The 12,882-nt window shown below is 35.3% G+C and overlaps 1 protein-coding gene across 4 annotated transcripts in view; it reads right to left on the bottom strand.

Moving 5' to 3' along the window:
* Positions 1-12,882, bottom strand: part of tp53i11b (tumor protein p53 inducible protein 11b) — a 133,370-nt gene that overhangs the window by 53,021 nt on the left and 67,467 nt on the right. For all 4 annotated transcript variants that reach the window (XR_015514325.1, XR_015514326.2, NM_001077249.1 and 1 more), the window contains 2 exon segments: positions 4,228-4,371; positions 580-717 (listed from right to left, as the gene is read on the bottom strand). Coding sequence is in view for 2 of the 4 variants with exons in the window: in NM_001077249.1 (NP_001070717.1) it covers positions 580-708 (129 nt within the window). In the remaining 2 variants the exon portion in view is untranslated.

Raw genomic sequence — 12,882 nt, 5'->3', positions numbered from 1 at the left:
TAAACTGATGAATTAAAAGACAGAAGAGTCGTTAGATATAGACAAGAATAATTTAATATCACGTTTATAAACTATAATGGGACGCAATCCAGCAGTACATCCTTGATAAACTCTCTGATGTGCACTGCTCTCTGGGCTGACTGCTGGAGCTTAGACACTGCAGCGCATGACAGAGTGTGTGTGTCATGTGATGTGCATTTTCAGTAGTATAGTGTGGAGACTTTTCAGAAATATTAGATTAAACGCCTGCGTGGACGTGGATTGTTTTCGTTCTAAAATGCCATTTTAAAACTAAGATGTATTAGTGTTAACAGGGCCATGTGTATTTTTTTGAGAGCTTCTATCAGCCAGTTTCGCCTATCGACCCAACCCTAATTGTAAGTTTTGACTGTGTAACAATGAGTAAAAGATAGTATTTTAGTTCTTTGTACAGCTTCTAATAAGACACTAAAAATATGCAAATCTGAATATTGAATACAAAATAATAACTTTATGCATGTCTGTGTGTACGAGCTGCAATTAAAGTCACATTGAACTCGAATGAGGACATTCACAAGGATGCAAGACATAATTACTGACCTTTGACCTGTGCACCTCTCCATCATCATCCTCTCCTCCGACACCCAGGATTTTGCGTGTCTTGAGTCGGCTTACCAGATCGGTCTGACTGTGTTTCTTCATCAGAGGCGGATGAGGTTTAGTGGCCATTCCAACAGTCTAGAGAAGAAGAACGCAGAGTGAGAGCAAGATCAGATCTGATTTTGTCACTACATGTTCATGCATGTACTGTTTTATGGCCGCACACTCATTCCTGTGCACTGGGATTAGAGTTCTCTGTCTTCTTCTTCTTCTAATGAGAGCAGAACTTTACTATGCACAGTCCTCAAGGGCACCAGGCTGTCTTGACATATCAGTGAACCCCCTTATGAAGCAACTGATTACTCATGGGAATCAATTACTGTATATTTTGGTCTTAAAAAGACGTCATCTGCCTTGACAAGAGCCTTAGTTCCTGTTGGAATTTTGCTGGTAAATTGGTGACCAAGGCAAATCACAATTTTAGCATGATTTCTGAAGCATCATGTGACACGAGAATGGACTATTGGCTGCTGAAGTTCTGCTTTGCATCAGTGGTTTTATAAAGGGAAAATTGTGGATTTATGGACAAAGAAAAATGTAAGAAATAAATGTAATAAACTAGTACTTCAATATGGTCTCATTTGAAGTTTCTGTCAGATTCCACCATTGTTTTTTAGGCTCCCTGAATATGGAAACAACTTTGTATGTGCCTCATTCTGATCTTACTGCAAATACATGATCTGCTTTGTGCATTTAAATATTTATGTATTCCAGTGCTAAAAGTCTTTTATTTAAAACAAACTATAAGAAATTAGCCTTATTTTGACTCCAGAAGAACTATTTATGTTTTATAGGAAATACTGAAGTTTTCCTTGAAAAATGGCCTTGGTTTGCTAAAGATCACATGAAAAACATTTTAAATTAATGGGAGGGCAAAATATTTTTACTTCAACTGTATTTGTTAATGGTTACAAGTAAAAAAAGAGCCTTGATGTATCAATGTTAAAAATGTGTAATTCAACAACAATACAAATTAACTACAATACATAAATTAACATGGAAGATTATTTAGATTTGAAGTTATTTAATTAGCTTGTTTTTGAAGACTGCAGAGTGATGCATGAAAAAAAATGACTTTGGATAATTGTTTAAGCAGTTTGTGATATATGTTAAAGTGTACCCCCTAACACAAGTGGCTTCTTCCCAGGCCCCCCAGTTACTCTGGTCTAGAACTGCCACTGGAAATTAACCTTTTTGGTCTTTTACCGTTTATACTCACTCACTTGGTAAGTTATCAAGGTCCCTTCAGTGTAGCTGAATTGTTTTATGCTCATGAATAGGTTTAGGGCTCTAACGTCCATGCAGAGAGCGCAAAACGCAGGGCGCAAACGCTTTCAGGGCGTATCAGAACGCATTTTTGCTAATTTGAGGACGGGAAAATCCGCTTTGCGTCATGGCGCATGGTCTAAAATGGTTGAGTTTATCTTCTTAATGAGTTATACAGTAGGTGTGTTTTGAGAATAAACCAATTAGAGTCTCATTTCCCATTCCCTTTAAGAGCCAGCTGCGTCGCGCCATAAGCGTATTCGATATTTACAGGACGTAAAGTAAGTCTAAGTGGAAAAACTGAGCATTTCACTAGCAAACAGTTAACAGTTTTTTTAACAGAAAACTGTTAAACAGAGCATCTACTGCTGAGAATGAGAGATAATGGATCACTTTCTCTCTTGGATAGGGAAACCTTTACGCACAGATATCAATTAGTCTATAAATAATTAATTGCGTTTGTCAAGCGCAAATATTCGTTTCAAAACTATTTCTAAATTAAGTTCTTATGTCCAGGTTATGTCCATAAGGTTCTATCTGCGTTCTGAATGATTTTGACATATTGAGCTTCAAAGTTTTTGCATTCCATAGCAAACAGTATGTGTGTAACATTTTTTTTTTTATAAAAAGTCTTAAAATGTAAACAACTTACAAAAAAACATCCCATAATGTAAATAAGTTGTCATTTAATAAGCATATGTCAATAACTCAATTTTGACAAAAATGTCAAATAGAACCTTATAATTCTAAAATGACGCATTATAAATGTCAAGCCTAAATGAATTTATTTAAAGTGAAACTGACACTGTTGCTTGATGAAATAGATCACAGCACATTTTAAAATAAATAACTAAAAACTGATCTATGAAAACATGTCATCCTTTTTATTAATCCAACAAACACAGTTCCAAAACTGAGTCTAAGGCCCAACCCCATAGGGCAGGGGTGTCCAAACTCGGTCCTGGAGGGCCGATGTCCTGCAGATTTTAGCTCTAACTTGCCTTAACACATCTGTATGGATGTTTCTAGAAAGCCTAGTAAGAGCTTGATTACCTTGCCCTGGTGTGTCTGATTGGGGTTGGAACTAAACTTTGCAGGACACCGGCCCATCAGGACAGAGTGTGGACACCCCAGCCGTAGGACTGAGGACAAAGGGATATATACCCCTTCGAATGAAGATTTTTCAGGACCACACTTGAAACCAAGGGGTAAGAAAATTTCCCAGAATACACCAGCCACAGCTACACCCGGTAGTAAGGATATCCACAAATGAGTACTTTTGTCATTATTACAAATTTTAACAACAAACAAGCACATGTTTAAATACATTCAAAACCGCATTCGTGCTTTACAATCATGTTAAAAAAAAAAAACACTAAAATTAAACACGCTAAATTTTGCAATCTATAATCCTTAATAATAACTCCTGTACAAAAGATCCATAACATTCTGACACTGGAATACCCTGTCAGTAATGTCTAGTGGTTGGGAATGAGCTTTTTACAGTGTCTGCTATAATGTTAATGTTGTTTTGGTGTGTTTACATAGATGAATATGGTCACGGTGTAAATGCAGAGTACAGTTATGATCTTATTGCACATTATATCGTTATGATAACATAATATATGCCTTCAGGGATTTCCTGAAGATAAATATAAAAAAAATAACACAACTAGAATCACTATAGCAGTCACGATCATCTGATCTCAAATTAAGCAAGAAATGGTGATGACATATGATGACGTGTACAGGTGCTGTAGTCCTATCCCAATTCTTAGGGGTAAATTTAAGCCCTTCCCCTTAACACTTGGTTTTAAGGGGGAAGGGGAAGGGGTAGCGGTACAAAAATAGAATTGGAATTGGGCCTAAGTGAACCCTATATGAAGCAATGAATTACTCAAGGGACTCGATTATATTTTACTTTCATTAAGGCTTTTAAATTACATCACAAGAGACAAAATCAGACTTGACAAGACCCTTAGTTGCTGCTGCACATTTCCAGACAAAACTTAAACTGTACATGCTGACAAGTGTCCACACGCCGCCTCGACTTTACATCACAAAATTGTGTTCTTATTTCTCATGTCTCCAATGTAATTTCCTGTTATTTGGACATTGTGTCTCACAATTGTGACATGCATGTGTTCCCTAAAAACAAGTCTGTAGTCATACTGGAAAAGGACATTTGAATGTGAGAAGTTGACAGGGCTACAGCGTGTCCTGCTTGGTCTGCAAGAATATGATATCTCTCAGGTGGATGAATAAGAGCAGGGCATGAGTGAGTGTAAAGGGGCTGTCTTTCAGTGTGTGTACTGCAGTCACCTGCTTTAGTGTGCTGGACAGCAATAGTATGGCAGGTGCTCCCTCAGCTGAGGGAGAGGGGAGTTTGGTGTCACAATCGATGTGGAAGAGGATGAAACGGATGAAAAGGCTCCAGCACTTCTGAGCCTGGAGGAGTTCAGGAAGCTGAAAGAGGGGAAAGAACAGAGAGGAGTGGATTTTAAAAATACAACAGTCAGCAGTGTGTTCTTCAAACAGCAAGAAGTATATAAAACATGGCGTGTTGCTTTAAGTTTTAATGAAGATATGTTTAGACCCGAGTTTTAAAGATGAAAAATTAAAATAAATCACTGCTGCAACACATTGCAATACATTCACATTAATAATAGAATACAGCGTTCACACATTTCATACATTAGAGAGAATCGGTTTACCTACTTTTTTAGTCACAAGGAAAAAACTACTATCATACTTTTTTGAATACAAAGATGACACCCACTAAAATAGGATTGAAAGTAGCAAAATATTATCAGACCTATTTAGAACAATAATTAATTATATTTATATTTTAAAAGTGGTTTAATATGTGTATTAGCAAATAAAAATGCTGCTTGACATTGAGAAATCTATATTCAACATAGATGATTTCATGTTTTAAAATGTATTCAAACATAAAACAGTTAATTTTATTGTATAAATATTTACAATATTACTTTTCTTATTTGATGTATTAATTGCAGCTTTTTTCATTTTTTGGATCAGTAAACAACCCATGCATGCAGACAGTAAAAAATTCTTGCCACATAGATATGAAGGGTTCCTGCAAAAGCCTCTAAACGCCATGTCCGCCAAAAATCAGTTAATGACATTGAGCGAATGCTTTAGGCACAAAGTACATGTTCGACAAATATTTTTGCTTTAAATCATCTAAACACCAGCGTCCGCCCATTCAGAAATTACAGTTTGTTTGCAAAAGCCTCTAAACGCCACTTGCCTTTGACAGCAAAAGCCGCTTTGTCCCAAGAACCAATCAGAAGGCACAAATGGGATCATGTGTTTTCAGTGTAGCAGTGCTGATACGCCGGCTTTTTATGAGGAGAGCGTTTTATTTCGATTAAGACTTTAAAAGATGAGGTTTGATGAACTGCATGAGCCTGTCTGATTGTCAGAGAATGGCAAATGAAAACGTCCCTTTCATCAAAACTCTGTGCATTATAAGAAAAAGAAATCACACTATGCAGTCAGAAGTGTAACATGCATTCATAACAGTTTTTTGCACAGTGACACTAATTTGAAAGAGTTCTATTAACTGTACATTAGACAACAACTTAACTTCATCAAAGATGGAATCAAGATGCTGTTCTTGCTGTTCAGCAAGATTAATTAAGGTCAATTTTAATGTTATTGATTAACGCACTTACTTGACAGATTTGTGTATTTTTATTTTAGGTGCTTAGGGTAATGTGTTTTATGTTTGGTTAAATAAATTCTAATTATATCTTTAGTGTATGGGTGGAGCCGAACCCGAATACGGTATTCGGAAAGGCACGAATAGCGTGTTTTTACAAATACTTATTTCGAACAAATACTTGAAAATGTATTTGTATTCGGGAACAAGAAAAACATTCTATCAAAAACCTGCGTTTCCTCATGAGACCGCAGAGCATGCCCGCGTGAGTGAGTGAGAGAGTGAGTGAGAAAGTGAGTGAGACGCTCAGGAGTCGGAGGGCGGGGTGGAGGTAAAGGTGACTGGCACGGCTTCTCCACACAGCAACAGAGAAGGCTCGGCTGAGCGAAAAAATGCTTCACTGCATCACTATTTATGTTAAACAGATTTTTGTACCTTAATTGGGTTCCAGAAGCAGTTTATAAACTTGTAGCGCAGTTGAAGCGGAGTTTGATCGGGATATTCCATTACGCTGCATTATTGACGTCTGCTATCGGGTGCTCTCTGTTTACGCAACGTTAGCTCTGTTAGCGCGGTAATTTAGACAATAGACTGTTGACAGAGTAACGTTAACGTTCGTTTATAAAGGTTAAAACGATGATTGTGCAGTTGTGTCGAATAGTATGCACTTATGGGAGTTATATGGTACGTCTAAATTAGTGTCTTTTGCAGACAGCAATGTACTTGCTATAGGCTAGTTAACCTTAGCATAGCTTCCCATCATTTATTAACTTGAAACTCCTCAAATATATTTGGGCACCGAAATAGAAAAAAGTGAGACTGCTGCTGAGCCATTTCTTGGTCCTCCACCAGTCAAAAATAATAATAAATAAAAAATAAAAAAAGCTTGTTCAAGTTCATTTTACAGTCAGTGGTGCTGCAGATAAAACAAAGTGATACTGTATGTAATGTGTGCAAAAGTGAAATCAGCAGAGGCAGAGAAATCAAACGTCTGTCAACATCTTCCATGCACATTCATTCATTCATTCATGATCTTTTTGGCTTAGTCCCTTCATTAATCTGGGGTTGCCACAGTGGAATGAACCACCAATTTATCCAGCATATGTTTTGCATAGTGGATGTCCTTTCAGCTGCTACCCAGCACTTGGAAACATCCATACACTCTCTTTCACACACATACAATACGGACAATTTAGCTTACCCAATTCACCTACCTCACATGGGGAGAACATGCAAACTCCACATAGAAATGCCAACTAACTCAGCTGAGGCTCGAACCAGCAACCTTCTTGCTGTGAGGCGACAGCGTTACTCACTGTGCCACCGCGCAACCCTCTATGTAATGTATTATCACATGCACTTAAAGCATCCTCGCCTGATACTGTCTGCCAACCCCCCACAAGCATCAATCCCCTCATCGGCAAAGCCATGTTCTGCTAAATTTTCCACAAGCACCAAACCATCAACACAGCCACATTCTGCCCCTGCAAGTCATTTTACTTTTACTTTTGTTCTGCCAGACCTCCCAGTCAGGGGTTTATTTAGTTTTATTTAGTTAATTTTAGTTTTTGGTATTCTGTGCATTAGAAAGAAGTTCTTTCAGAAAAAGAAAAGTATTGTCTGTTTTATTCTGTCTATTCAGCGTCCTTCAACAAGAACGGTGGTGGTGGGGTTCATAATATTCACAATGGTAGTTTAGTTATTGGTTTAACCATGGATGAGGTAATGGCTTATATGTTTTCAATGACGTTTCTTGTTACATGTTCAAAAACATCAACCAATATTGCATATCCATAATTATTATAATGGGTATAATTAAACAATACTTACACTATAACGTAAATTAGAAGTGTAATAAAAAAAATATATATTTTTGCATCATTTTGAATTTTACTCGAATACAAATACAAATACATTTCCCTTAGTGATTTAGTGATTTTTCAACTAATTACACTGTCTTGTCCCAGTAGGTGGATTTAGAGGTTTTTGCAAAAAAAAAAAAAGCACAAGTGGATTTAGCTGGTTGACGCAAAAGAAAATCTACTTTGTTAAAATCAAAGAATTGTCTAAAGTGACATTTTTGGGAAAAATATATATATATTATTTATTACAAGCTCATAAAATTTTCATTATCTATGAAATGAAACCACTGGACCTATATATAGAAGCCTGATTAAAAAATGCCCATTTACAAAAAAAAATAAATAAGTCTGATGGATTTATATGGTTATTTGCAAGCATATACACGTATGATCTGCTAAACCTGAATGAGCTGTGAATGAATGAGAGCAGCTTCTCTTAAGTGTTCCTCTGCTGCCGTCAGCAGTGACTCTAGTGAGCAGTTGATGACTTGATCGTGTCCAACTGATTACCAACCAATAACCACACAGCGGGACATTGGCTCATCACAGGCATACTGCAAAGGACGGCCAAAAAGAAATGCAAAAACATGCTCATCAGACAGCGTGTGGTAACTGATAACTCGAGTAGACACCAAATCTTCAACAATAGTCCCCCTAATGCTGCCAACTGCACTGAACTGCTGATGCCTGTGAATCATTACTTCCTTTACTGAGCGATCAGCCTGTGTGTGACTCTACCATGGCAAATAAGAGGCAGGCAATGAGCCATGCTTCAATCAATGTGCTGCAAATCTCACACACACACACACACACACACACACACACACACACACACACACACACACACACACACACACACACACACACACACACACACACACACACACACACACACACACGATGTCATTCAGAAGCGTGTCTTCTGCAGGCGTGATGCTGATGCAGTTGCCTAGCAACCCCACAGATTGCGCATTTGGCACCCTCCTTCATTATTGAAAGTATATTTTCTGTGATGAGGCTCTGTTCGGCTCGTCGACTCGCCCCATTGTTACCCTTCTGGCGGTCAAATCATTCCTTTGACACAAGTTCGAGATCTCACAGTCATGTGGCAGTTTTATCGCCTGGTTTTGTCTGGTTAAAGCCTCCATGTGATGACATTTTGACATGGGACTAGTTTGTATTCAATAATGGGCTGATGACAGATGGGAAGGAGGAACAAAGCCTTTAATGTTCATTACAAAAAATCTCAAACCAGACACTTTGAGTAGTCTTGGGTGCTCAGTTTATAACATATTAATTAATTATCAAATTATTGAGAAACACATTGAAACTGCAGGAAAAACAGACATGTATGCAATAGGGATGTCAATTTCTACAAAACCCTGTGCTTGATGAGAATTTTAATTTGTGATCAATTAATCGTTAATCACCACTCCATCATAAACACAATAAAGTTAATACATTCAGCTAGGCTAAAAATCCACCCAAGCCTTTTCCATTCTGAGAATTACAGTTATTAGCCTAATAGCTTAGTCCTTGTAAACGATCTGTTTGTAAAATACATATGATTCTAGGCTACTAATAAATAAGCTAAATATGCAATGCATTATGATCCTTGCATAATGATCACAGCAAAAAAAAAAAAAAGCTAAGTGTTCATTTAATATATAAACTATTAAAATAAAAATAAAAAACAAGCCATTTTAAGTAATAGAACACTTTATGTAAAAAATCCAAACAATTATATAGTAGGCTACAGGCTAAATAAAGGTGCCTATATGTAAGTGTAAAGGAAATACAATCACAAAGACCAAATATTAGCCCAGCTGTACAATTATATTTCTTTTTCAAACATTTTCCAAGTGATGTTCAACAGAGCAAAAACTTTTTTTCACAGTATTTCCTATAATATTTTTCTTCTGGAGAAAGTCGTATTCTTTTTCAGTTTAGCTGCAATAGATCTATAAATGTAAAAGGTCAATATTATTGGCTCCCTTAATTATTATTTTTTTTTTTTCAAATTGGCTACAGACAAACCACTGTTATTCAATGATTTGCCAAATTAACTTAGCTTACTTAATTAACCTAGATAAAGCTGAACTCTAGTGCCTTGCTAAAAAACTATAAAATATGATGTAACGTCATCATGGCAAAAAAAAAAAAAAAAAAAAAACTTAGAAAAAAGAATTAGGTTAATAGTTTTGTCTTTAACACTGTAAATCTAATTATAATTATTAGAACTATCAGTCAAGAATGAACGAAGCTAGTAATCAATCATAAGCATAATAAGCCCTCTGGTATTACATAAAATTGCTTAAGTAAGTCCAAGTCAAATAATCTTTCAGAGCTCTTGCATCAGGAAAAAAAATAATAATAACAATACAATAGATGAGAGCTATTTTATTATTCCATTGTTTTTTGTTTTTATATCAGGAGTCTAATTATATTTTATACAGCCTAACCCTAGCTCACCCAAAAACACTTCCATCACACTGGATAAACTTCTAGATAAAAATAGAAACATCTTTTGTTTGTGTTATTAACCAACAGAAGTTGCGAGGACCAGTAAAATGTCCTCATTAATCAGTTGTCGACATGTTTAAATATCACGAAACCAGTACACAAAACACATTTTTTCTTGAAAATTCAGTACTAGTATTTTCTCCAAATGTTAGGTGCACTTTATGTATATTTAAGTTATTAAAAAGCATCCAATATATATGCCGAAAGCTCTGTAATGCATAGTTTTGTTATTTCAGTCAGTGTTCTAACACAATTTTATAAGAGGACCTTGCCAGCAAAAGGTCTCTGTCTGGAGTGTTCAAGGCATTTCTACAGATGCACATTTCAAATATAAACGGATCACTTTTCGTTAAAATCAAAGAGCTCTCATCCATGTTCAATTCGAAACAGAAACAAAAATTGTAAAGTAAACTTTAACAACTTTTGTTGTTTTTGTTGCTGATGTTGTTGTGTGTATCATCGTAAATTACAAATAAACTGTGGTTTCAGAAAGCCAACCTAAATAAATAAATAAAATATAAAATGCATCAGTAGTTTTTATATATATATATATATATATATATATATATATATATATATATATATTTAAAATCCGATTCTTTATAATGTTCTTAATAATTACCAAATTAAAAATTTTAATTTAGTTCCAGGGGCTTTATTTTTACTTTAAATGTGACATTTGTGCCATTTTTTTATTCATGTTGTTTAAAAATAATGTTTTTAATCAAAGCTATTTGTGTAATACAAAAACTGAAATTATACATAAAAAAATAATCAAAAAAAAAGCTGGACTAAAATCACTAGTAGCGATAGTGCCAAGTTAGTGTTGTCAGCACTAAATCAATCAGTGTTCTCAATGTTTGATTAATTCTGGAAGGAAAAATGTGGCTGACTTTGAATGGATTACAATTCATTAATTCAGCAGATTCATACAAAAATGCTGATTCATTCAATAACAAAACAAAACTGTATTTGATCTGCTATGACTTTGGAACTATTTTAATTAATGAAGTGAAACCAAAACAAGCATTACGGTTCCAAACATGTGAATTGGGTCACTGTTGTAAGTAATCACATCTAGAGATTGACCAGTTTCATTTCTGAAACATTATTTCTGAGGTTAATACATGCGATAAGTTGGAGTCTTTTTGCAATTCAATATGAAAAGTAGGCCATAATAATACATTGTGAGAATTTAGATATATTTTTACATTGATTGTTAAACTTATGTCGCAGATAAGAAGATTGAAATGCTGCAACCACCTAGAGTATATGAACATAATGTGATTTGTTTAACACAAAGCCAAATTTAGCTCTAAAATAACATCAAATGGCCTCTTCCGAATATATCAATACACATATGAATGAATGCTCAAACTTAAATATACATTTTTAAAAAATGATAAAACTTCATGATTTCTGATATCTGAGAATGAAAAGTAAACCTTTGTGTAAAAAAAAAATCATTATTATTTTTAAATCTGAGCAATCTGTGGATTATTGGCTTTGCTTCAATTATAATCCAACATCCTCAGGAAACATCATCAGAACTTTGCTGACTTGATAAGTACATGTCTGGAATAAAGAGGCTAGATGGTGTTAGTCACCCACAACATCATCTTAATTAAAAAGTCTTTTATCAAAGCGTTGCCTAAATGCATTTCATAAACAATATAATTGAAATCCACATTTTAACAAACAGCTTCAACCCAATGTTCTGTTGCTGGTCCATTAGTCCTGCAGACAGGGACAAAGCAAGCCGCTTTTATTTCCTGAAAGCATCTGTCATAGTCGTGCCACTGATGTGGGTGTTTAGTCTTGCAAATGCATTTCTCTCTCTCATTGCTCAGTGAGCTTGTGTTCCCATTAACATCACAGCTGATATGATTTTAAGTTACGATTACAAGCACATGGTTGATAGTTACAGCAATTATAAGAGCATTTGTAAGAGTTTGTTTGCTAATTCATTATAGCATTTCTAATGCTATTTACTAACAATTAATAACATAGTAAATGTTTAGTGCGTACTTATTTTCAACAGCTTGAAAACATGACATTATTTTACTCTGTTTGCTGCCTTACAATGAAGCATTATATTAGGGTTATTATCAATATTGGGTGTAATCAGTTACAAGTAACGAGTTGCTGTAATTAAATAACTTTTCCATCGGACAATTAAAGTATTATTTGTAACGATGTACCTTCCTTAATTGCTGTACATTAATTCAACAGTTCTGCATAAATCAATTCCAAGAAACAAATTAATTGTATAATTTATTATCCAAATATGTTTTGCTAAATCTTACAAATAAAAAAGGTCACAAACATCAAGGCAGTTGCACATATGATAAAAATCATCCTTTGGAAGCTCTTTGGACAGATCTGTGTGTACATATAGTGTGTCCACAGTCATATTGGAGTGACAAACACAATAAGTCATTTTTTTATTTCCTGATGTTAAAATACGAACCAAATCTCTCACATTTTGAGCCCCACCACATGTAGAAGTGTGGTTTACCCGCCCACCAAATTGATTGACAGCCACGTATTAACATGTCTCCGTAATAACGCATATAATCATATCAACAAGATAGGATGTACACAAAGCTGTGATCATCTGTCATCATCAAATGTGATCAAGAATGAGTTTAACAGGTTTAAAAGGTTTCTAAAACAGTGCATGTTTGTAATGAATAACAGCAATTTTGCCGTCTTTAGTTTATCAGCACAGACGCATGTCAGTGCAATTATAAAAGATGCTTCAATCCCGGTTTGTGGACGTTAAATCAGGTTTATTTTATACATTAACATAATGGATGTCCATACAGCAGTGGATATTAACCTTTATCCTGTGTGTCTGAGTGACTTTGTTACAACATTGTGTAACTCGTCGTTGCAACTCCA

This window comes from Danio rerio, chromosome 18 (genome assembly GCF_052040795.2).
Source record: "Danio rerio strain M-AB ecotype USA chromosome 18, GRCz13ab, whole genome shotgun sequence".
Classification (NCBI taxonomy): domain Eukaryota; kingdom Metazoa; phylum Chordata; class Actinopteri; order Cypriniformes; family Danionidae; genus Danio; species Danio rerio.
Note: the sequence above shows the minus strand (reverse complement) of the source record. Positions and strands in the feature narration are given on the sequence as shown.